The sequence below is a fragment of the Leptosomus discolor genome, chromosome 5 (genome assembly GCF_034619465.1).
Source record: "Leptosomus discolor isolate bLepDis1 chromosome 5, bLepDis1.hap2, whole genome shotgun sequence".
NCBI classification, from domain to species: domain Eukaryota; kingdom Metazoa; phylum Chordata; class Aves; order Leptosomiformes; family Leptosomidae; genus Leptosomus; species Leptosomus discolor.
The window spans coordinates 62,190,966-62,218,505 of record NC_141395.1 but is presented as its reverse complement, the minus strand read 5'-3'; the positions used below and the strand labels follow the sequence as shown (position 1 = coordinate 62,218,505).

At 36.9% G+C, this 27,540-nt stretch overlaps 1 protein-coding gene across 1 annotated transcript in view; it reads left to right on the top strand.

The window, feature by feature from the left end:
• Positions 1–27,540, top strand: part of ANGPT1 (angiopoietin 1) — a 161,914-nt gene that overhangs the window by 70,151 nt on the left and 64,223 nt on the right. The window contains exons 2-4 of the mRNA XM_086465234.1: positions 4,678–4,833; positions 7,897–8,018; positions 16,768–17,000. Coding sequence (XP_086321360.1) covers positions 4,678–4,833; positions 7,897–8,018; positions 16,768–17,000 — 511 coding nt within the window. The remainder of the gene's footprint in view (positions 1–4,677; positions 4,834–7,896; positions 8,019–16,767; positions 17,001–27,540) is intronic.

Here is a 27,540-nt window from a genome sequence, read left to right as displayed (position 1 = left end):
CAAACACAACCCTTCTTGACTCCTTTGTGCATTCTATACTGCAATCTTACTAAGTCTAATTGAGGATAGATTTGGAAAAGTAGTCATCTTAATTGTCTATTTGTGTATCTACAGGGTTTTTTCTGGCTGATATGTGCTTTCCTTGACATGCTTAAATCTCACGTAAGGTTGTCCAAATCAGGTGCAGATTAGCCTGTTAACATTTGAGCAATATTCATTGCCTTTATGTGCCATCCATGTTCATTTTCCCTGATTCCCACTGATCACATATGGTCAGAAATAGTAGAAGGATATATTCTGGTTGGTCTCTGCTCTCTGGATCTGTAATACAAGAAAGCTGCATCATTGTAAATTTGTTGGTTTGTCAGTCTTTTCTCATTGACAAATAGCTTGCAGAAGGTGTTATTTTTTTAAAAAAATAAATATAATGTTGTCCTTTTCATTACCCAAATAAAATTGAATTTCTCAGTCATAAACTCCTTCCTAACCCCTTTCTGCGGCTGCAAAAGTCGAAGAAATTCTATGCTGTTCTATATATTTCAACTTCTTCCAGTTTATTCCCACTAAAGCTGTTTATACATTTATAAAATACAAATTACATCAAATGTCACTTTTATATCTGACTCCCTGAGGCAGTTTGTCAGTGTGGGTTATGACCCCCCCTGAGACAGAAAACCAAGAAAAGAAGAACTGAACTTTTGTTGGTTGTTGGTAGTGGTAAATCTTCAAGCATGCGAAGCATGACAAGATAAAAAAAGCTCTTACAAAATATCACTGGTGCATTTTCTTTCACAAAGTATGTGCAATATATGATAGAAGAGGGAGAGCAGTCTATTGTTTAACTTGCATTCTTGTTTTAAAGCACTGTATGAAAACCTAATGTCATCTGGATATCATAGCAGTCCTTAGCATATAATTACATGGGACCAATATTACTTGATCAAAGTAAAAGAAAAAGCTCTTATTTTTTTATAAGCCATCTGCCACAAACCATTATCATTTACTTAGGCCCTAAGTTACAGATTCCGTTTTAATAGTTCTGTTAGTGTTTGGGTGGTTTCTATGAAGATTATTCAATAAACATTGTCCAGAAAAAGCTAGATACTTTTAATGCATAATCCTCTGGAATGTTTATTAAACAATAACACTGAACTTTCTGACAGTTTTATTTCTGAGAATGTTACAACATTATTATGCATCCCACCGGTAATTCTGCATTACTGAAAACTCCCGTGCAATGTATTGAGTCTTACCAAAAGCAGATGCAGCCAAATTAATAAGTGCATCAGTGCACTGTGGAAAGCCATATGGTGGGAGGCTGGCTGGGTGGAAAAGAATGCAGAAAAGAATTCTGTTTCACTTTTGCAACAAAAAGTAACAACTGAAATAAAGAGAAACAGTAACATAAGGATTTGAAAATCCAAGCCTTAGAAGTAGGTTCACGGAAAAGAGTGTTTAATCACGCGTTATATATTTACAGTTTAATGCAGAGTCTCTGAACAAATTGAATTTAGATTAATTATAGGATGAAGAGGTTCTAAAAAATATTTTAAACCCTAAATGTTCTTGAGTTTACGTTTGTGAATAGGTTTCTGCTTGTCACATTTTCTGTGAGGCCACCCTGCAAGGATCCTTTTATCACCTGTTAAATAGATGCTATTCCTCTTAACTAACCACAAAGAAAGCTCAGCCTAAGGTTCAGTACACTTAATACAATGCCTCCAAAGAAGGGAAGACTTCAGATAAAACTCACTGCTTGGCCATAATGAACCTGGTAAATGTTGGTTTCCTGCAATAAAAATAATAGGTGAAATCTTGGCCTGTTGAAGTCAATGGGAATTTTGCCATTGATTTTAACAGGACCAGTATTAAAACCAATAAATCTACTGAGCAAACTAAAAGAAGTGGGTGAAGGAAGGAAGGGGAATTAATGTAACAGAACCTCTACATTATTTCAGTCCTTGTTCTACTCTTCTTTGCATGAGTGAATAGCTCCTGAGATGTGCTCATAGAAACTATTGTGGCAGTGTACCGAACACCAAATATTTACAAAAGCATTTAATGAGTGGTTCTGAAACAGGAAAATCAGCTTTGTTGTTATAATGAGTCAGTCTCAGATTCAATCAGAGGCTGTTTTAGGGGTGAGTAACCAAGGGCAATTGCCCAAGACTGGATACCATGGGGAGTGTGTTAGACCACAATAATTAAAAGTACAAGTTATCCAATATGCCTCAATCTATGCCTGTGTTCTTGCTAGTCAAAACCTGCTGTAGCTCTACACAAAGGCAATTAGAGCTTTCAAATGCAATGCTTTCTGTAGTGTCAATAAATATGAATAAATAACAGGCAAAAAAATTAGTTAGACATATAAATGTCTTTTCGTCTTTTTATATTTATATCACTATCTGTGTTTCTGATTTCTGATATGTAATAACTCTAGCTACCACATTTTTGCGTGGGTTTTCCTGCAGAAAGCTGTGGACTTACAAATCAAGCACTATACAGCCACACGACAGACATGTTGTGGTCCTATCTGGAAACAAAAGACAGTGGATGTGAGGAATTGTATGTGTTGGTATCCCATCATGGGCAGTACCATGACTTGAGACTCCTGTGTTTCATTAGGTGGTGACAGCTGTGGGACAAGATTGAACTTCTTATTCAGGAGTTCCAGCATCTGGACCAGAATACAGAGAAAGAAAATCATCCAGTTTGTGGGGCTCTTTCATAGGGATTCTTTGCAACCAAGGGATAGTATGTAAAAAAAAAAAAAAAAAAAAAAAAAAAAACAAACGGGTTATAAAACAACAAGAAGCAAAGAGTGGCTAAAAATACATTTTCTGATGTGAAAGAGGAGATATACAGGCAAAATATTTCTGAACATAAAAGCATGGTGTAGAAATGTGATGGATCTGTAAAATCTCCCTTGATCTAGCTTAATATCTGTAATATTTATCTCACAGTAATAAACTAAAACAGAGGAATAAACTTACACTGGGAGTGGAAAATGGTGGCATCTGTTGCAGACAGACATTGTTTTGCAATATACAGTTTTCCTTGGCTGTTAAACATCATTTTAATACTTATCAGAGTATTAAACAATAAATTTTCCCCACCACTTAGAACACTCTGCAATTTTCTGGCCCAGAGTGTTCACCTGGACTTTCAAGCAAATGTTTTTGTTGTCTGAAACTGGTGGACATCTACTTTGGTTTTGACCATCATGGGTATTAAATGCTTCTCCAAACTGGGGTAAACAAAGAAACAAACAGACAAATCACCAACTGTCCAATGAAGAAAATATTTTACATTGTGACAGTGTTCTTTCTCTGTATAAATGTTTATAAAAGCAGTAGGAGGTGCACTTAAATGATAGAATTTGTAATAAATCTTTTGTGAGCTTAGCTGATGCAGTTTATCAGAACATCTAACAGTAGTAACCCTAAGCATAGGTATGCTTATAGATAAGATGAAAGCAGCCCTTATTAATCACACTGTATATCTGACTCCTGCTCCTTTCTTCAGTCTTTAAATCAACTCCATCTGGTTCTTACTACTTTCACAATGAAACATGCTTACTGCTGCAGAAGCGGATTTAATGTGATTTAAATTATTAGGTAAAACAGTGGTTGCTTAAGTCTGGAATCAGCTAACGATAAAAAACAATCAGCGACAAAATTAAACTGAGGACCAAATCTTCACTGAGTGTAAATTGGCTGGACTCCAACTGATTTCAGTGGAAGGTATTGAAAACAATGTTCTGGGCCACCTTTCTTTATGTTAATACTTTATGGAGCACGCCAAGCAAGGTACCAGAACAATGCCTGTATAAGTAAGAAACAGGCTCATCATATTTCAGACTGGACCTAGGTTTCTGGTCTGCTGTGGCAGGGTGAGGACCTAGGTAGCAAGAAGGGAAAGGCCCTGCCTATGTTAACTAAAACAAACTGAAACAAAAAGTCCCGCTCTCTCTAAGGCGCCCGGTTTATTTAGAGGCTCCTAATTCAGATTCTGTTCAACAACTGCAAATGCAAGACAAATAGTATTAAAACAACTAAAGCAAAAGAAGAAAATGGCTTTCTATTTCTTTTGGTCAACAACTTCCCTCTTTTTTTGCTGTGACAGCATCTCCATTCCTTTAAAATTTCTTGGTCATGGCTAAACTCAGCTGTGTTCATTGCTGAGTTTGTGAAACTATTTGTAGAGGTCTAACTCAGTAAAAAATTGTATTTCTGAACAACTGTGACATAGGTACAATCCAGGGGAGGTAGGATATGGTAAGATCTCTTCCAGGAAGGATTCACATGTAAGTTAACGACGTACATGTAGGACCTGGAGTTTCCCTGTGGTGTGCTTTGTTCTTTTAGGCATTCAGTTTGCAGCTGCCATGACATCTTTACCACAAAGGCTCACTGCAACCTCAACACAGATGGAGGCAGGCAGGGCCTGCTCCAGCTCATGCCAGCTGGCCATGATACTTGGAAAAACATTGGGACTCTGTGATTGGACGGGCTACCCAGATAGTCAGGTCCCTAACCCAACAGCCTCAGGGTCAACTGAGACTTGGGCTCCACCTGAAAATGCTGGAATTTCCCCTTTTGGCAAGAATGCCAGCTACCCACCCTTATGTCTAAACAGGTAAAAAAACCCACAGCTACAACCTTTTCTTGTTTACAGCTTGAGAACTACATTGTGGAAAACATGAAATCTGAGATGGTGCAGCTGCAGCAGAATGCTGTGCAGAACCATACCGCCACCATGCTCGAGATAGGGACCAGCCTCCTCAGCCAGACAGCAGAGCAGACAAGAAAACTCACGGATGTTGAAACCCAGGTATGTTCCCAGAGTGGTTTTCTAAAAGCTGTTAATTGCAAAGAACTGTTCTAATGCATCATCACATAAAACTTTTCAACACAGGGCTCTAGGAAACATACATACTGTTTCTTGGTACCAACAGGGGTGATGACTGACCCTTGTTATGTGTCTTTCTTTTGATTTCATTAGTTAATATATTTAGCTCTGTGTGTGTAAGGCAGGCAGGACAGTCCAGGAAACTAAATCAGCATTTGACTTCAAGTAAACAGGCCGGCTACCAACTGTGAATGATACAAGTGTCAAGCTAAATAACGAGTTTCAGGCTAAAATAGAGCCTTTGATCTCCATTGTTTTTTGCCTCTTTACTACTACAAGAAAGTTTGTTTATTAACTGCAAGATGTTTCCAGCTATTTGAAAAGCAGTATATGTCTGCAGCTTTTAAACTGTGAAGAGAGAGGGACAAGCATCAGCTTCTTTCTAAAACACTGTGTATTTGTTATTACTATAAAATTGTATAACATCACATGAATTTAAAGAGCCATCCCCATATGATTCCTAGCACTAAAATCTCTGTTGTGACTGAAGTGACGAGAGTATCACTGTCATAACAGAGAGTATGCTTTCGTACTGGGCTTATTGCAAATATACATACTATTTGCATTTTGAATTCTTTTATCAGTTTAATATGCATATTTTTTTTCACTATTTTTGCTGACTTCCTCTTGATCTTCGTAGCATGTGGTATATTACCAGCTGCACTGTATTCGCTGTTCATTTAGAACAGGGGAATTAAAGTATTGCATTTGTTTGGTTTGTCCTAGAAGCATATGCACTTCGTGAAAGATCATATTTTCTGTTCTAATGTCCTTACTCACATTTACAATATCATTACCAATTTTTTGCGTAGTCACAATACAGTACTCTGAGAAACAACAGTAATTGTGAAAGACAGATACACTGTCTTACATAGGTTCCCTGCACCTTTTTTCTTCGTTGTGGTTAATAGATCAACATTCACTTAGAAATGTTGTGATCTCAAGTGACCACAGTTTCTAAAACATTGTATAATGATTTATGAAAATGTTGAGGAAAATCTTTAATTCAGTATCAACAGAATATCTAAATGGAAGCATAAGGGATAAAGACCTATGGACTTTAGTACCGTATGTTCAGTAAAGAAAGAGGTGTAGAAACTCTTCTTATATCCCCAAAGGCCTACATAGGTATAAGTGTTGAGTACTCATTCATGGTTTCCTCCTTTAAGCATGTAAAGGACAAAATGTGCATTGCCTCTGTCTCACTTTTCCTTTGAGGAACCACTTCAAGGTAGACGTGTCACTGGCAACTGCATGAAGGAGCAGATGACTTCTTCCTTCTAAACCTATTGCTGAAGATTTTAAGGGGTGTTCAAAATATCAGTGGGAGCGGCTCTTTCTTGTTGCAGTACTTGCTCTGACTTTCAGATCAGTGATGGCATTTCCCACGTCCCATCTTTCAGCAGTATGAGAAAGTCCTTGTAGTCCCTGGCTCTACCATCAATCAGAAGAGTGGTGCAGGTGGCTCAAGAAAGTGAAAAGAGACTGCTTTTGGCCACGATGGAGGTAGCCAGTTGCATGGCAGAGAAGTGAAGGTCTGTAGAATACAAGGAGGAGAAAGGTGGTCCAGGATCTCATGCCTGTAATAAGCAGTACCCATACTAGGGTAAGAAGGAGTCTGAAGGCCTGAAGATGGAGCCTCCACCTCCTTAAAATCTCACTGACCCCTCCCAATCCCTGATCTATCCAAAATCCCGCTGATTCCCTTTAGGCTTTCCTCTCTGCCAGAAGCTCTACTGGTGTTTTGTAGGCTGCTCCACAGATATATCCTCTTTGGAAATCTGTTAGTGCTTTCCTGTCTTCTTACCCCTTGCCAACCTTCGTAATACACCTTCAACTTCTGCCAGGTCCTTCTGAAACTGTAGTGATGCCTCCTGGCACTTCCAAATGTATCCATCTTGAACAACATAACAGCTGCACACTGGTAATTTCCATTTTTTTCAGCTCCTGTACCTTTAAAAAAAGGACAACTCAAATTGCTTTGTGAATGTCAACAATTTCAAACAAAAATAAGGCACTGGATTTGAGTTTGAGAGCCATTCTCTTTGCTTTACAGCCTACAACACATTCCTATAGAGATTGCAGGAGAAAATATTACCATACAATCCTATCATGGTACTGGTGAATGTCCTTCCAAGAAAGGTCTGATAGGTTCCATTAAAGAGGCACCATTTTCAGTTCCAGAAGTGATTGCATCTCAACTGTTATGTGCACACATATCTCCAAAAACTATTTACACACACTCCTTCATATTTTATGTAATAAGCAACGATATCCCAACAAAATCAACTAATATTAATTAATATTATTGCTTTCATTCTTGAAAGCATTCTGTTATTTCCAGTTTTTAACTATTTTTGGGGGGAGTCTATTCTCTTTCATCTAGTTAAAAGGCTTCTTTCAGTCTTATATATTTAGTAAAGCTTGTGCTATTGATACAGAACACCACTAAAGTAAAAGACAATTGCATAAAGCAATGTTTAGGATCACAGCCTTCATCTTAAAAATCTGTGTAAGAGTGCAAGTAGTGATAACATAAGCAGACACCAGACTTCTGCCAACATTGCTGAAGAGAGAACTCAGAGGAAAGCTAAAGTAGGAGCTCTATTTACAAAACAGTGGATGCAACACTTTGGATTCAGTCCAAGTACCCTTGCACTCTTCTAGTTTAAGCATGCTTTGTAGGACTGCATGTTTGAGGCATGCCTCTTGTTCTTTCCACTGAAATGAAGCTTATTTGGCAGTCACCTTTCCTTTTTCTGCTAGCCTAGTATTATTCTACTGTAAACAGGGTGATAGAATATCAGCTGGTACGTATCAGTCTAGCTTGATTGAATTCGTTTGCATCAGCTGAGCAGCTGAGGTTAAAAAAGAATTTAGAAACAATTTTTGATGAATCATCAGGTCAGAATGAAATGCTTACATTATGTTGCTGTAACAACGTAACTGGGACAATACAAACAATGTTTTTAATTTATCCTTAAGGTGCTAAATCAAACATCCAGACTTGAAATTCAGCTACTGGAAAATTCACTGTCAACGTACAAGCTAGAAAAACAGCTGCTACAACAGACACATGAAATCCTGAAAATTCATGAGAAAAACAGGTAAGAATGAGTGGTTGGTCTCTTACACTCTTTCTCTGTTCATCACAAAGTGGTTTGTGCATACTTTGTTCTAAGTAACTGATGAAATGGTAAGTGGAAAGTATGGGTAATATTTGTGAAATGGCTAAAAGAGCTAGGGTATGAACTTACACTTTGTTAGCTCCTGTATAATAAATGTAAATTGATTTTTACCACTTTTTATGTACACTATAAGTTTACATTTTGGTTTGCTTCCTGACAGCTTAGTTATGTGACCCCATTTCCTGCTACTGAAAAGCATAGGGATAGTTTGTATGAGCTTTTTCAAGTAGAAAAATATTAATAATAAATTATGAGATTATTAACTACCTTAAAGTGCATAAGAAACAGAAAATCTTCAGTAGTTCATCTTTCTAATTTTAATGTATACAAAGATCTTACATGTAGAAGGATCTCTCTCTCCCTTTGGACCCAGTTGTATAAAGCATACTTGGAGCCATGCTACATTTGAAGAATAAGTGAATGGTAAGCATTTGGGTTTTATGTTGAAATTGAAGAAAAAAACGTTTAGCAGCATATAACTTTTTAAACAGTGCAGTGAGAGTCAAGAAGAACTTCCAGTGTTGTTCCTTTCTGTGACAGAGGGACTCAGTGCCTGAAGTCACTGGATTTAGCAATCCAGTATCTCAGAGAGCACACATGGTGGGTTGACCTTGTCTGGCTGCCAGATGCCCACCCAGCCGTTCTCTCACTCCCCCTCGTTAACAGAACAGAAGGAGAAAATATGGTGAAGAAGCCTGTGATTGAGATAAAGCCAGGGAGATCACTTTCCAGTTACTGTCATGATCAAAACAGCCTTATTTATTGACAGCTAATAACAGCATAGGATGGTGAGAAATAAAAACAAAACCAAAAAGGCCTTTCACCTCTACCTACCCTTCTTCCCAGGCTCAGCTTCACTCCTGACTCTTCTACCTCTCCCTGACAAGCAGTGCAGGGGGATGAGGAATGAGGGTTGTGGTCAGTTCACAGCACTTTGCCTCTCCTGCCTCATGCTCTTTCCCTTCTTCAGCGTAGTTGTCCACAGGCTCCAGCTTCCTTCTGGACATCTCCACCTGCTCCAGGGTGTGGTCCTGCATGGGAAATACCTGCTCCAGCATGGTGTCTCCCATGGGCCGCAGGGGAATCTCTGCTTCAGTGCCTCCTTCCCTCCTTCTCTGACCTTGATGTCTGCAGCATTGTTTCTCTCACATTTGTCCCTCACTCTTCACATTGTCATGTGGTATTTTTACCCATTCTTAAATGTGTTATCACAGAGGCACCACCACTTTGCCTGAGGGGCTCAGCTATGCTCTGCAGTGGGGTTGTCGGAGCTGATGGGACCGGCTGGGACCATCTGTGTCTGGCGTGGGGCAGCCCTGGCCTCTCCTCACAGAGGCCACCCCACAGCCCCCACTGCCAGCACGTGGGCACCTGCACTCAAGACAGTGGGTAAAGCCATTTTCCTTCCTGGCTGCCCTTCTAGACACCTGAGGCTCATATTCCTGCCTCATGGCCAGGCATAAGCAGGGGGGACAGAGAGTGCTTTCACTGCATATCTTCACTCTTGGCTCCCTTCTAGGAAGAACAGTTGTGAGGTCAGTCTGCCTAGGACTAAGGTTTCTGTTTTGTATATCTACATTTGACATCAAAATAAGGTAAACAGCTTTAAAAGTGAGGCAGTTACTGAAGTGTCCTGTACAAGCAATTTAAATTGAGATCAAACAGTTTGCCAAAAAAAGGCAGCATGGCTCCAGTGCTGCACGACAGGAATCCGCAACTGAGGAGGAAAGACCTTGCCCAGGGTTATAGGTAAGGAAGACTAAGACCAACACCACAATGGGCAGGGAGCTACTGGGAAAAGAAGTCAAAGAACCAGATAATGATGAAAACCAGAAAATACTGTTACAAAGAAATCTGTTTGCTAGATGTGTCTAGTTGCAAAACTCATCAAATAGTATACTATTATTGCTACTGGTTATGAAAAACGATTTAACGTATTTAGTCCAACAGCAGTTTAGAAACAGTAATTTCAGCAGATGTTCTTCTGGAGAAGCTGGATTACATTGAAAACTCTTGAACTCCACAGATTTCCCTTGGCCAATTGGAAATATGAATAAATTAGTGTGGGATTAACTTTGACTTCAGCCATCTCAAAATTAAGTAATTCACCTAAACTGCATATGTGGGCTCTCCGTGTAGCCCACAAAGAGGAGGCTGTTCATTCTATGTACTTTACAAACCTATTTCAGTTTGGGATTAATCCAAGTATTAGTTAAGTATATAAATATTTACATTTTTATCTGGTTAGCAATAAAATTTTATTGGCTGCTCAAGAGACTGTCTTGTGTATTTAGTAATCTGAATTTATTTATTTATTTTAGCAATGTGTCAGGGTGTCAGTAAACAAATAAGTTTTACCTTTGACTTGACTGACATTGTAATGAAATGGCCTGTGACATGACAAAATGGTCTGCCTTGTTTTTTTCAGAAGGAAAGGAAGGGTATGTTAAAAAGCACACTTTATACCCAATTATTTCTCTCAGAAGTATAGTTGTATGTGGTTAAATGAAAAAACACACGGAGTTTCATCTTGTAATGAAGCAAGAACCTGACATGCACTGTCCAGGTTCTGTTACTCTCTCCTTGGGAGAGGTAAAATTAGGGAGTGGACAGTGTTATGATTACACTAAAATGTGGCCCATTAGCTGCTGTATCATCTACTCCTAACAAAGAACTGCGTAGTCTTGGCCTTGTAGATCCTGATCCTGAAATCAATTCTATGCATGACAAATCTTGGTCACCTCAGCACATACTAGGTTTCTGGACATGCCAATGATTTTATCTTGCTTAACTTTAAACAGTACTTATAGATTACCCTATAATTTAGATTATAGATGTATAGATACATCAGACTATGTTCAGTTGAAATGTCTTCATCCCTCTCCGTATCACTTGCATATCAATAAAATAGAGAAAACTCCTCTTATTCAAGTCGCCTACATGGACTGTAAGCTTTTTTGGAAAGGACTTTTTTTGCAGTAGTTATACGCTACAGTGGGAACGAGTGTAGGAACTATTATTATTACAAAAATAATCAAAACAGATGGTGTACTGTAGGCAGATTATTTCTGCCTCTGTGCTAAAATTTCCTCTATAAAATAAAATTAAAAAATCTTAATAACTTTAAAGGAATTGGATTTTGGATGAAAGTAATGCCAACTCTTATATTAATAACGGATCATCGATGTACTACAGTAACTTATATATCATCCTTAAATAAAATGAACACTGCCTATTAACAGGGGACCAATGCATGTTACTTAGACTAGAAATACATCAATTCTCGGCTTTTCTCTTTACTTCCTGTCTCTGCTGGAAAGAGTAGCCAATTTTTTTCCTTTTATCCCACTGAAGTGAAAGATATTCCATGGCATCAGTAGAGTCACACTTGCCCCAGAATCATGTTTCTATTGAGTGCTCTCATGCCATAAATAATTTAGTTTTGTGGGTTCCCACCCACTATAATGTAAATGGTGGTTTCTTCCCTTGCCATTTTTTCTCCCACAAGAGCTTTCTCAAAAATATCTTGATTTATTCTTGAAAGATTTCCCTGCTTAAGTGCCTTTATGAGTGTCCTCCCTCTCTCTTTTTTTTTTTCTTTTCCAAAGTATACCAGCTGCCTTTAACTTATTGTGTGCCATTTGAATCCAGCTTGAATTTGCAGACAACTAAAGTAGATTAACATGTTGCGTTCAACAACAGTTTTATCATATGAAAGGCAAGGACTCAAGAATGATTCTTGAATTTCCATCTGACTGTGTGAAGGATGAGGAAACACAATACGTCTGATAAGTTTTATTTGCAGGTTTTGCATACACTGAAAAGATAAATCCAGATTTTTCAATTCAGTTTTGTGATTTCAATGGAATTATCTTGTCACTGGTATAAAAAATAGGCTTACTGATTTAAGTGACCAGTTACTTTACTGGCCTTGAGAAATATGGGGACATATATTTTTCTATTTCTTTAAACTGATCAGACAATACCAGACCACCAAAGTAAGTATGAGTGGTCAGCACCTAATAATGTAGGGAAAATTTCACTCATGTAAAAGCAAGTACAAATAAGTTGTCTCAATGAGAAAATACCATTCATGCACTCAAAAGTAAACATTTAAATCCTCTACTTGTTTGTCTTCCCTTACATGCTTAATACAAGAAAACCTTATGTATTCAGCCAAAGAATTTGTTTCTCGTGTGGCGTTACTTGTCTTTATTTATTGAATAGCTCAACAAAGTAAATGTTTTTATCTGTATTTTTAATATATCCAGATTTTTTAAAAGATTATTTTAATGCAAAGATGTCCATCTCTAAGATCTGGTCTATATCCTGTTCTCACATGTCTAAACTGAGGCCTCTGAAAACAAAGATAAAAAAAATCTCTTAAACTGCAGTGGTCTGGAATGGATTAGTGAATAAATTACCTACCTTATAAGGCAGATTGTCAAAAACAGACTTTCTTTCCTCCCCAGTGAGCTACCAGAGTGCTTTCTATATGTTCTACTTCATCACCTTTCAAAATGACTACAACTTTCACTGGAAATTGTTCCTTGACTTCTGTACAGGCCCTCTACCCTCTCCAGTGTTATCAGAGGCCTTTTTCTGAATCAGCTGGAAACAGCACAGCTGCACCAAGGCATCCTACTGGCTGATATCCTGACAAAATTAACACATCGTTTGTATGGTTGAAAATAGATTCCTAGCCTCGCCAAGATCAGTGGGTTAGACATTGAGACATAGTTAACCTTAACTTTAGGAAAATTAAGTTTGTCTGGGTTTGGTTGTTAACAGCAACATTTGTTTCTTCACAACTTCATTCTGTTTCCCCAAATTGAAGTCTACAATTATAAAGAACACACAGATATTTGCATGTGCGTGCGTGTGTGTGTGTGTGTGTGTGTGTGTGTGTATATGATGCTTCTAGGGAATGGTGGTTTATTTTTATTGTGAATATTGTAGTTCCAATGACTGCTCCATTTGTCTAGGTCACTGATGTTTTCAAACATACAGGAATTTCAAACATATAGGAATTTCAAATGTATAGGAAACGTATACAGTAAACTCACTGTAAAAAAGAGAGTTATAACATCATGCCCATAACACTTCCCTGGAAAGTGTTATAAAAGAATGATATATAACAATTTCAGCCAACTTTTACAGATTGTTGGATTAATTGGTATAGAAACAGCTGCCTTCTTGTTTTCTTTAATATTTTATGTCAACAATAGTCGTTAATGAAAACTAGTAGAAATATTTTCATTTCAACTCTGTCTTCACAATGCCTCTTTAAAAAAATGAGAAAATATCTCTACCAAGCACTCAGAAAAGTTATTTCTTCACAGTATTTGTCTATTCGAAATTGACATCACAAGGAAAAAAGAGAGAACAGAGTGGTCTCGCAACTGTTAAAAATATCTGAATATCTTTGTAATTGGTTTCAACCCATTTCAAGGTTTTTTGATGAGCTTTCTAGCACTCTTTTTTTTTTTTTTTTTTTTAAAAAAATTTAAATGAGCTGTAATTAACATTAAAAATTAAAATTTCTGTCCACATTGGAGTCAAAGGCCATAGGAGCAGCTTTTCTCATGCTGTTTAAGGATTTCTTCCTTTTGGAACAGACCAGTACAGAATTCCCCAATCTATGTGAAGTTTCTGCTTTTGTTTATTTGGAGCTTTGACCAACTGTTTTTCATTGATTCTTAGTAAAACACAATGAATGTTTGGGATTTCTCCCAAGAATACAAGGAGTGGTCCTATCCTCAAGACTTATGCTTATCTGTTGTAGATTTATGGATACAGAAAGATCATTGCATAAATGCATATGCATTCCTTAAAATAGCTTTGTTTTGCAGTTTATAATAACGGGACTTTTAATCTGCATAGAAAACTGTAAAAGAACCAAGTGCTGGGACACTCCCGTCTTTCCACCACATGTTGACACACTACTCATAAATATTAGGATGTATTATTACCAAAGCCATAAAACATCTGCTTGCTGTCTGTCTCTGTAGACACCAAACTGAGAAGCTCTAAACATTGTCAGCTTCTTCCTTCTTGTTTGACATGGCCAGTGCTGCTACAAATGAGACTGTCATCACCATGGGTTCACTTAATATAGTCTTAGGAAGGCTACGGTGGGAAACAAATAATGCAATGAACAAATTGTGGCTGGCAAAGGGTCTTTCTTTTTCATGAAATCATTCAGATATGGAAATCGTTTAGATATGGACATACAGACAGGATGCTATGGAGTTAGGGAAAGGCCTTGTACTGTACTAGGATATGGACAAGGATAAAGGGAACTTTTTTGGCCTTTATTTACCATTTAACTATAAAGGAATATTCTGGCTGCAAGAATGGCATCTTTTCTTACATTGACAATGCACAACACTTTCGATGGACTGCAAGATGCTGGACTGGGATGTAGCCACACCGAGCACCCATTCTATCACAAACTGTGCCCAGGGCCCACCTTGTTCCTATTCAAAGTGTGTTGTTATAACTTATAGTCCAACAGAAAAGTTAAAATCTAGAGTCAAAATGAGCATTTCAATAACTTCTATGAAAAAATGGACAGAACTGATAAAATTCCCATAGAACATTTTTTTACTTTTTTGAGCAGTATTTTGTGACTAAACCCAGTTCCATCAGAGCATTTTCAACCACTTCTGCCTAACTAAACTTATTGGTTTGACCCTCTGCAAAACAAAGCTCAAAAACTTCCACATAAACATTCTCAAGAAAATCCATGTGAATCTAGAACATAAAGGCATAGTGTTTAATATTAGAGTTCAAGTGATGAAAAAATCATCTATATGTCTGATAAGGTGTTAAAATGATTTATTGTCTTTGGCTTCAAAATCCATATGTTGTTTCAGATTGAAATTTTCTATCATATGGTTCAAGTCCACTGTATCTTGTTATGCTTTTGCTACTAATTAATGAGCCTTTTAGAATGAGATATCATGTTCACCTTTGCGTTTGAGACCCCACAAAAAAGTGTTTTCCCTTCCCATCTTTTTTTCCCCTCTATAGCCAGATCCTTCTCGTTTTCACAGAACTAGATATGTTGGTATTACAAAGTATATTTTCTTCAGCATCTTTGTAACTCCCACATTTATAACATTTCAGAAAAAGATATTTGCTGCGTGGTTTCTTTTATTTAGAAAAAGAAAAAAATTTTTATATTACTCTAGCTTGTACAGCAAATCCAGGGCCTGAATTTAATCTTTGCGTTGTTATCATTCGTAACAGCTCGTATTAAGGCTCTGTGGTATCTAGTAGAAACAACTCCATATGGATTTTATTACATTCTTCAGTTAGGTTAAATGACCTGAAATTATGCAGGCATTTTGCCACTGATCTGTTATCCAGAAGTAAAAACAAAGGTGGGGGGAGAGTGCAAATAAATAAAACCTAAGACTGACTTGAACAGGAAGCAGTTTGTTGGCAAGTTTGTAACCACCAGTTGGTTTATGGGCATGAGAAACACCTCTTTTGGCATACACAGTAGAATTACTGAACAGAAAGTAGCAGAGGGATAGAATTAATGTCTTTATCTAATATTAATAAAATCTTTGTGCTAAACTCCCACCACAGCATCAAAGCACTGGCCCGAAAAAAATTCGTGTTCACTGTTGACAGATATTAGCTGTCCTTTATGTCTACAACTCCTCTATTCTTCTAGATATAATCTGATATGCTTTTGATCTTTGTAAATTTTATGCTTCTGACTCAAGACAGAGAGGATACTAAAAAAAGAATATTAATCAGGAGAAAGTGTTTCCATACATGTGTAAAATTATTTATAAAAATTGGTGTAAGCAAGTCACCTAATATAATGCCCAACAGTTTTTTTTGTCTGAGGAGCCTTTTGTGGAACCAGAAAAGGCAGAGGCGGGATATAGAATCACAGAATGGTTTGGGTTGGAAGGGACCTTAAAGGTCATCTACTTCCAACCGCCCTGCTGTGGGTAGGGACACCTTCCATTAGATCAGGTTGCTCGAAGGCCCGTCCAACCTGGTCTTGAACAAGAGAATCCTACCTTAAAATGCAAACTTCTGATTTACCTTTTGGGGAAACTGTACTATTCTTACTGTGAAAGCAGCTACCTACCGCTCATCTGTTGCACAATTCCTTTCCCAGCTTCACAGACCACATCAAATGTTACTTTTACTGTGGGTTCCATATCCCTTGATGGTACTCCATAGCTCCTAATGCTTATCTTCCATTCAGTGGCAAGGCCCTTTGTTCTTCTTTAGTTTACCCCTGATTTTTATCTCTTATCATGTTGACATATCCATATTACCAATGATGTCCTCTTCAATGCCTTGTTCTTCTCCTTCCTTTTCCTACCTTAGGCTTTTGTGCCTGAACTTCTACATACAAATGTTAATGGCTGTATGCGTTGTGTACTTGAATGGATGTAACAACTAGATACACAGTTCCATGCATTTTGCTCTAAGCACTACAGCAAACAAGCATCACAAAATGGAACCTTAGATATCAGTTATATTTGACTACCTAATAGAAAAAATCAGTTGTGACATTTTTAGTATAAATGGTATAGGTGCTATTCTGTCGTGAAAAATAAAACAGTTCCATTTTCTGTATTAATAAATATGTTGGCATGAAATAATATCTACTAATTGTTTTATTTCATTTTAGTTTACTTGAGCACAGAATTTTAGAAATGGAAGAAAGGCATAAAGAGGAGCTGGACACTTTGAAGGAGGAAAAAGAGAACTTACAAAGCTTGGTCACACGACAAAGCTACGTAATCCAGGAACTAGAGAAGCAGTTAAACAAGGCAACAAGCAACAACAGTGTCCTGCAGAAACAGCAGCTTGAATTGATGGATACAGTTCACACTCTAATCACCCTCTGTTCCAAGGAAGGAGGTAAGAAAGTAGCTTTATAAAACGTTAGAACTACTAGGAAATTTCTTCTGAAGAAAGTCCTGAATTTTTGGAAAGGCAGAACTTAATGAGCTTATTTCAAGAAAGAAGAAGACATTATAATTGAGGACAAAAGAGTGGATGAGAACCCACAAATCAAATAAGGGTCAAAAATATTTGATTTTTTTTTGAATTTAATATCAAGTTGTTATCTTGATCATAGCTGATGTAGGTCATAATTCCATTGACTTCACATTAGCAATACTGATTCATTCCTCTGAGCATCTGTCGTCTTCTACTGGGAGTAATCCAACCAGCTGTGGATCTTAATTTTATAGATGCCTTTGTCTGATTTACTCTAGACTTCTTTTACAACCAATGAAGAGAAGAGGGTACTAAATGAAGGAAAGTAACCCAGAACTTTATACACATATAGGGGATATAATATTGGTGAACTTGAATGCAGGCCCTTATGGTGCTTAGACAGGCAAAAGATTAATCTCTTCTCTTGAATGAGAATTTATTTGTAATAAGGGATCATTTTTCTTCATTCTGCCTTGCTAGATTTTGTTTTTTTCTGGGTCCATTAGGCACACATAAACACAAAAGAGAGCAATAACATCCTTTGAAAGAAGGAGTTGACAAAGACTCTAGGACAAATCTCCTCAAGTCTGCTTTTCTTAGGAAAGAAATTTCTTACAAAGACTAAGAAAGAAATTCAGGTAGGATTTCAATTTTCAAATGCAAAAGACACTGCAGAATGTGTCTGGAAAGAAACTCATTTCATCAGAACTGGTCAATGGAGATGGGTGAATGGACACCACTGTAAACGGTGGAAATGGTACACTGGAAAGAACAAATTAGTAATTACCCAAAACAAGGCAAAGTCATACAGAGGAGAGGGAAGAAGACATATAAGGGAGACTATGAGAGAGAAAGCATATGCTAAGAATAGCAGCTAAAAGAGTATTAACAGCTGTGCCTAGTATAGCATGCAGAGGGTTAAAAATACTGAGGGAATAGTTGAGGAAATAGTATCCATCTAGGAAGAAACCATCAAAACCCTTCTGAGAAAGGGTACAGGGTAAACTTAGAGAGAAACTGTAGATGTGTGGGTTGTGCTAGTCATTCAGTGAGTGTGAAAGTGTGGATGAAAGAGGTCTACGTGAGGTTAAGTACCGGCAGTCGAAAAATCCCAGCATATTTGCTCATTGTAATTCTAGAGCTCTAAGTGCCATAAATTATCTAAAAACTAAAAAGCAAAAAATCCTACCAAAACTGCCAAACAACAACCCTGTCCCCCCAAACAAAACCTTGTCACCTGCATCGTTATTCAATACTCTGTTTATGAGGCAGAAGACGTATTAGATCATTCAAACTATTCAGCTCAAGGCAGTGTGGGTTTGCTCTCTACTATATATTCCCATGCAACTTGTGTGGCTTAAATCTAAACTGCTCCAACGACAAGGATTACATCTCTTCCTCTGGAAGTGTTGCATGCTTGGGCCCATGTTAATAGACTTTTTTTTTTAACATTATTTTCCCCCTCATGTTCATTCTAAACGTTCCCTTCTGCTTATTCTGTTATATAGTTCCCCAACACTTTGAATGAAATAACATCCTTCATAGTAGACTGTTCTCATATCAGGAGAGAAACATTGTGATGCAATGCAAATCCTTTATTATGTTTTATGTTTTTTTGGCAAAGAAACCTGGCAAAGCTGTCTTCAGACTGTTCTAATAGAGCTCAGGAGCACTTTAAAATTAATATTAAAATGAAAGATATATTATTCTCGTACAGAGATATACTGCAAGTTCTTTTTTAGGTTAGAAATATTTTCTAACAATTTTGAATTTGATTCAAAGAACAAAACCCAAACAAACCAACATTTTCCCTGAACTTAATTTCCTCAGCTGCTTCTTATAAAATCTTTGAGTGAGGATTACAGAAGTGGATGTTTCAAAATGGGCTCCTGGGTACAAATTCAGGTGCCTGAAAACCTGACTTTTCAGTAGTTTTTTTCTGTTTCTGAGGAAATGTGGAAGCAAAAGATGCTTAGCACAGATAAATGCTTGAATACCATTTTAACTGCCTGACTCAAACCCTTGATTTTGAACTCCATTACCTTTCGTGTATTAACATGTTTAGATTTTTCCTTGAATACCTTTCTTAACTAAAGAGTGTAATTTAAAGAGAAATAATTGCAGAAATGCTTCCACTTTCTGTCTGTTTAAGTCTAGCTGACCAGTGTTTTTGTTAAGTACATTCACAGCTGAAAAAGGAGCCAGACAGCTTAAGTTAAATTAATAATATTATCCTGGAGCACAAGAGCTCTCTAATAAAGGCTGAATACTAAAGCATTTGGTTGTACCAAAAATTAATACCAGCTTCAGTTTTTGCAAATACATGTTGAAGATGGAAAGATGGAAAAGTTTGTGTGCTGGGAAGTACCGCAGGAGCTACTCTAAAAGTCACATGAAAATATGAAGTTTAGATAGTTTTACATAAGTCTTCATGTGTGCACTAATATTCAAAACATAAAATATGCTGTGAGAACTGGTGTTTATTGGGAGACAGAGAATAACAAAATGTGATACATAAATCAGCAACACCCCTTCTGTCTTATGCTTTGGTAAATCTCAGTCATCTAATTTCATAAGGGACATAGCAGAAATGGAAATGGTCCAGAAAAGAATAGGACAATGGAAATAATTAGAGACCTGGAACTATTTCCATGGGAGGAGAGTGGTAAATGCAGAACTATTAGATAGGAAAGTAGGTATGTGGGATGCTGTTATGGAAGTATACAAAATAACTAGTGGTAGGGAGAAAAGGAACAGCCAGTAACATTGAGAGATATTTTCCACTGACAAAAGAGAGTACTTGATTAAGTTAAGTAAAGGTTGCTAGATATCATTGAGAGTGATAAAGATTTTTGAATTAGAAAGCTGTAGAGCTAGCAAAGGATGCATCCCCTTAAAAACTTCAGGATTTTAACTAGGGACACTCATATTCGAAACAAAGTACAACCTAAGCGAGGCATCAGGTCTAGAAAAGAGACTGTCAAAGATGAGCAACTTTGTAAGGATAGACATGGGAGTTGAGAGGAATTGTGAAGTATGTCTAAATCCTGAGGTATTTTGAGAATGGTTTTAAGCACCTTTGCTGGATTTTCAATCATAAATTAAAAATTATATTGAATATATTTTATTACATGTATGCATACATATTTTTAAAACTGTTATCTGTATCAAGAAACGTAAACATCTCCTCCAAGATAAGTCACAGACAGGAAAATTATGTTCTTCCTTGCATAAGTCAGAGTATTCAGGACCTTCCAATTTGTGAAACTGAAATTAGTATTTTTTAAACTATTTTTTTAATAAAATAATAATGATAATGAAGCTAAACAACTTCATTTGAAACCAAGCTGGTGATAACTATTGCTTTTTGGTTACAAAACATGTGATAAATTTCCTTCAGTAAAGACATAATCATATCAGAAGATTTATTTTTAGATTAAATAAGTTGGGGAACTTTGAGAAGTTTGTCTGCCAGGAGTGCGTGAATAATATAGCTGAACAGTGTAGAGATACAGGGCTGAACAGAAACTGGTTTTGTTTAGTTTTATACTCTGAGAAGCTTAGCTAACACAGGTCCTAGTACTGGATGACAACCCTAAGAAATCTGCTTTGGTACTTGCACTGTGGCTTGACAAACTTTAGGAGAATTTCTTAAGGATATAAAAGCAAATCAGGAAGAGAGAAAAAAGTAAAAGCCACACGAAGGATGTTTTTTTAAAATGTACATGGACCTAAATACAAAATTCAGATCCCACTTTCAGTGTCAGTTTTGGTACAGACCGGTTTTGGGATGGGGGCCACCTGTAAAACTTGGAATTGTTTGCAAGTTTGGTTTCCAAAATACCACCCACTTCTGTCCCAGCGTGAGTGATTCTAGGATTTCAGTTGCATGCAATACTTAATATAGACACTCTAATAGGTCACAAAGCCTACAGAGAGTCAAATATATGCTAGATACCATGGAGACTCACATGTCTTCATTTTGGCTTGTGTCTGTGGCTAAATGTATTTTATGTATTTTTTAGACAAGGGCCAAACATTTATTATTTATAATTTATTGACAACAGCAGCTGCCAATAAATTTCTACAATAGAATTTCTAAAAGAGCAACACTTTCAGACACATGAAATGATTGTTCAGTATGGTGAAAATTTAAAGTAACTTTTTAAAGATTAAGTAAAATTCAAATATAGATGAATACCTGAAACCTTTATTTTTCTCCAACTAAAGATGGAGAAGTAGAAACATTGAGGTGAAGCCTTGATTAATCACCATAGACATATTGCACAACTGTCTCCAAGACTGTAGAAACCCTTCACCTGTAACAAACAGGAGTTGGATAGAGATCACATCATTCTTTGCAAGCGTCATCAAAGATTTTGTGATTTTTTTTTTTTTTTTTTTTAAACTGTTCATTCCTCATACCACTTTGGGTATTATTTGTCTGAGGATAAATAAAGCATTTTGGCACATTACTGTCACTGTCAAACAATAATCTATAACACAGTAAATAGTCTAGTGACAGACTTTCTAAGCTTCCACATCAGAAAAATTACTTATGAAAAGCATATGTAGTGCTAAGTAGAGAGTAACAGAAATATTATTCAAAAAACCCCAAACCAAAACAAAGAATACACTACAAGTTATGTTAAGCAATAGATAATATCATCATCAAAGAAGTGTATACAAGTTCAAACCAAGCAATTCAGAAATTCCACTGGTCCAGTGGGAAATTATGTTTCAAGCCAAATGTCACAAAATATGCCCAGTCGAGTCACATATATTTTCAAATACATTGTCTTTTTATTCCAGTATAAGAAAATAGATCTAGATTGTCTACTGTGTTAACATTAATTTGCATAACTTAGGACAGCTGACCCAGTACTGCTACTGACAGGATAAGGGAATGTAAAATTTTTCCTGGCTTTGTGTTGTCTGTCAGACTGCATAACAATATGCCTTGTTAAAAAGTTTGGTCTAAACTTATATACTCTCCTAGTAGGAAAGAAATTAAGCATTAACTTCCTCTTGAATGCTGACAAGAAGCTAAGCTTAATTCTCAAAATAATACACATGTATGCTAGGAATTTACCTCCCCAGAAGAGCCTATTAAGTTCATGAAGTAAATAATATGGCTAGTGGGTCTGGCATTTCTGAAAAGGTACAAATCTCCTGGTTTATGAGTAGTTTTCGTATTTTAGAAAATTTCACAGGAAAAGTAAGTATGTCCAAAAATTTATTTGAATGGAATCCATGTTTTTAAAAGGCATAGCAATTAGTTTATTCAAAACATTAAACAGTAAGTAGTCTATTCCATTTCTTAGTCCACAGTTGTTATATGTTAAAATTTAAGCTGAAGTGAAGCAAGTGAGAATAGAATGAGAACTTCAAAGAAATGACCTGAAGGTTATGGGCATGGGGGAAACTCCATTGACATAAGCAGAACTACCCCAGCAGTGATGCTAGCCTACTTCTTTAGAAAGACTTCAAAGACACCTTGTATAATACAAGCTAGTATTTAAAAAAAAAAAATCCCAGTGGGAATCCCGGGATAGAATAACAGGCTCAGGTGTTCTGAAACGTAATTTTAAATCAAATTTGGACTGTGTTCAGCAAGACAAATTTTCTATATTACATTGATTCAACCACATATTGGAACACAATAATGAGGATATTTAATAGATTTTAGACAGCAGTGTAGAAAAGTAAGGTTTTATGATATAGTTCTTGGCCATTTTTCTTTTGTGCACAGAAATAATAATATTGGTACTCATCTGAGATATATTTTGAGGTGACAGCATGTTTTGTCTGGTTCCATTTCCCTAACAATACCTTTTCATTCCTTAAGCACTTGCCTCCTCTTTGTACCTCACCCTTCAGACATTGCTAAATTTTTTTTTCAACATCATGAGACACAACTAGTGAGGCAGAAACCTAGAGTATGGCATATCAGTCACTTCATTATTTTTCTTCTGAATCATAGAAGCAAACAAAATAAGACTTGCTAGATACACAGAAGTTTCTGACTGACTTTGGCTGCAAGCTGTAGATCTGAGGTGGATTGGGAGTGTGCTTGAAATATAAGCACAGGTTATAAGAAAAGAATGAGTGAATAAAGTGACAGACGTTTTTTTCTTATACCTGAATTTGCCCTTTTATTACCAATGCATTATAACATACTGCAATGTAATAACGAAACATGATCATTTTAATCTATGAATTCCGTTTTTTATTGAAGTTATTTTTTTGTAATATTAATTACGGATTAATTAAAAAACACAGACTGGATGAAATTGGAGCTTTAACCAGAACCTCATTTCATGCAGTGAAGCCACCTGGTGTTCCACACTTACCTTACTCTGTCATAAAGCCCTACTTTGATCCCCAAAGGTGTCAAAGCAAATAGCTTCAGCTAAGTTTGACAGTATGTGTGTTCAAGAATACAGAAAACATGCATTTGCTCAGTTTGTCTCTGCTTCCTCCTGCTTTAGAGATTTTATGAGCAGGCCGTTTCATTTTTTTAAGAAATACCTTTGGTTTAAAAAGAGATCAGAAGATCACTATCAGAAAATGTCCACCCACAATTCACAAAGCTATTATAAAGCTGCATTCCACTTTTTGTTCTGCCTTTATTTATATTTTGAAAGCTGGGGGAAAAAAATTTAATCTTTATGTCATGGAAGAGGGGTCCTCTTACTGTAGCTGGATGCGATTGAGCACATGGACCCACAGAGGTGGAAAGTGCTACAGGGCTGCAGTCAGAGGCCAGGTTCTCTTTGTACAGTTGTGTAGATGTTCAGTTACACATGTACATCAGCACCAGCTTTATTTTGTTGGGAGGTTTTTGTTTGGTTTTTTTTGTTTGTTTATTTGTTCTTTCTGTTCAAGTGCTGCCTGACTCACCTAACATTTGCAGTGTAGATGTAGAGTCCTGGTCTGGACATCCTTTAGAGTCAACAAAGGCACTTTTGTCAAGGGAGCTCTCTTAGGATAAGGTAAATTGCATCTGCAAGTACCTTTTTTCTCCATATTATCTGTTCAAGTGTAATGACATTAGTGCCACCATTTCTATGATTAGTATCTACATTGGGACAGATTAATTTTATATTCCTGTTTTCTAAAATGAATTAAATAACAATACTAGTTCCAAATCATAACGATTTTAGAACAAAAGTATTTTCAAACCTTGCTCAGGCAAAGATACCTTGATTTCCAAGTTATGCTGTATAATAAAATGCAACAAAGTCTATTAGATAGAATCAAGCCAAGCTGTGGTTTAATGGAGATTCAGTATTCAAATAAGTGAATTCGAATGTTCAGCATTTGAAATTTATGTCATGGGAATATATTTAAACTCTTCAAAACAGAATTAGGCATTCTCATATTTTATCCCTATTAACTTGTTGGTCATAGTAGGGGTCAGTATTTATTAGTACTGAAAAATTAATATTTTTAAGTACATATTTGCACATTTAAATTCTTGATTGTTAATATTGAAATCAATTACCCACCCTCATTCCTACAGTATATGTCAGGGCTAAATCCCTCTTCACTCTGCTTTGTGAAAATGGTATTATTCACTCACCCCAAAGATATTACAGGGGATATGAGCATATATAACCCAACTAACAACACTGTCAGTGTCACCCAAATGGCTTGTTAGTGAAAAATTTCTTTGTATGCATACCATTCTTCAGCTGGAAACACTAAATGCACATTAGGGTGCCTATGTGGAAAAATATAAATCAATTAAAGAAATATGGACACTAGAAATATTAAACAAAGCCAGTGGCTTAATCTCTCTTGTAGCAGTTTGTGAAAGGCTTCTTTAGTTCTCAGTGAATGTCTGGTTACTCACAAAATTGCTGTCTCAAGCAGAAACTCTTAAAGAACTATATTGCAGCTGGATAATTAAGTGGCTTTATCTCTTTGTAAATGGGCCATAAGGCATTCTATTTCAGCTCACTAATGAGGACCACTTTATGGTATTCCTAAGTCATGTCTTTCAAATGCACAGTGAATCGAAGTATTATTGTTGTTACCAGTCACTAAGGCTGGATTTATTGGGAAACAAACTTGATAACTGTTGATAATTTATTAGCTAGTAAATAATTATTCCCTGGAAAGGGTGAAAGCCCACTACATTAATATTGTTTGCCAAGACTCAATCAATTCCTGCAGCACTACAGGAGGGAAATTCTGCTTTAAATGGTTTATTTAATAAGTAGTTTGATAGCTTGAGTGCTCTTGCTATGCAATTGTTTGCCTTTCTTACTTCAGACTCTTAGAGGGTGTGTGGGAGGGAAAAGTAATATTCTGTTAGCCGCTAAAACATTTCTCTAAATGCTAATGTGAGGCATCTAATTGGCTACACCTTTTCTCTTTCCTCCTCACCTTAAAAACATGGATCTGAAATTCTTGATGTAATGAACCTTAGTGTTCCTAAAAAGTCTGAGACTGGACTAGTTCCTATGCTAGTAGAATCATTGCAGCCCTACTAACTGCATTTCAGCATGGCCTGGTAGTTATCCTGGGTTGTACTTAAGAGAGGTTTGCACATCCACCCAGGCCTTCCACATGCAGTGAGTGATACGCATGCAGCCATGAATGGGTTGATGCCAAAGGGGCTATTTTTGCTATTGGCATTGCTCCTTGGAAAAAAAAATCCTTCTTCTCCATCCCATCTAGTGGTTGTAGGGTCACAGGATGAATCAGATCATTGAGCTGCTCCAGTGGAATAATAAACCTGTATAACAAACAAAGAAGCAAAACAACCAAGCAAGCAAACAAAAACCCCAAGCCTGCCAAACTGCTTCCTCCTCTTCATCAGCTCAGAACACTTCCTGCCAGATCTCCTGTTGACTGATTCGTGCTGTGGCTGCGGAGGCAGTCTACAACCAACAGAAACAGGAAGTACAGCACTGCTCCTTTAAGTGACACCCTGCCATTACACTGGGTTTTGGGTTATGACTAAGAGCTCCCTTAGACATTAAAAATGTGCATGTGTATATATATATATATTTACTCATACTGTCATAAACTCTGAACACTTAAATGAAGGCCAGGATTTTCCATTCTAATCATTCAGCAGACGAGCATGCCTGAGGAATTCTAGCGGTTTGTTTTGTCCCACTTTCTAAAATACCCATGTAAGTTCAAGGTAAGCTCCCAAGGAAATCTTGAATGAAAGACACAGAAGGTGCTACTTGCCTGTTAATAGTCAAAATGAAAATAGTATTTTATAAATTATTACAAAGGAACAGAAAGGAAATCAGAAAAAAAGTTGTACCACAGTATAATTCATTATATGTTCAAATACTGTATGATACTGGACACCCCATCTCAAAAAAAAAAAAAAATCACCAAAGTGAAAAAAAGGTGGAAAAAGCTACAAAGGCAGATGATCAAAGACGTGAAATAGCATTCTTTAAGCACATGTGAAATACTTCAGGCAGTGTAAATGATAATAGAAGGAGAACGCAGTAGAAACTGTAAGTGGCTTGTAGAGCATAGATTCAGAATTACTGACACTTTCAGCTAAGAATGAAGGGTCACCAGCTGAAATACACTGGTTAAAAGCTGAGAATGGGAGATCGTCCTTCACATGGTATGTGTATTGAGTTCCTTGGGCACTGTGAATGATTAAAATTCATGTGGCTTCAAAAATGCAACTGGAGAAATTCATGGAAGATAATTCTTTCAAAGCCTATTAAATACATAGATATTATGTCTGGCAGAGGAAGCGCCTATGCTGTAAATTCCTGGATAAGAGCTTGCCTGCTCTTATGCTGTTCTCCAGTCATCTGCTTTGGACATCTGTTCCTACTGAAGACTCTTTTTTTGGGCCAGGTGTTAGTACAGCTCTTGTAAAACTTTAGGGTCCTCCTGGGGAGGAAAAGGCCCAAAGGAAAAAGAAAATATGGAGAATATAAGTAGTTATGAGGGTGCAAGCAAAGAAGAAAAGAGAAAAGCGGTGAGGGTTAGAATATCAAGTCTGGTGAGGAAGCCTCATGACCTCTCATGACCTCAAGGGCCTCTGATGCTGGAGATGGGACACTGTGGAGGCTGGAGTGGCAATGTAGCCTGGTATAGCAACTCTCATAACTTCATTTGGAATTAATGGGAGCCTTGACAGTAAAGTTTTATAAGCTTGAATCTGCAAATTTATAGCCTATAAACTTGATTGTAGAGCAATTGTACCCAGAAATATTTTATTTTTGGTATGTCAAAATGCAAGTTTGTTTCCAATTTGCCTTTGGCCAGCTCTTTTTGTCAGATTCAGAGGTTTCTCACAAACAAATACTAGTTTGAGAAGCATTTTGGTGAACGTATACTTTGTTGGAAAGATAATTTATGTCCAAACTCCCGTCCTAAACTTTCTCTCACCCCCTAATAACCAAATGTGAGTATGCAAACTTACACAAACCATTACTTATCTGCGAAGACTGCTGATCTCCAA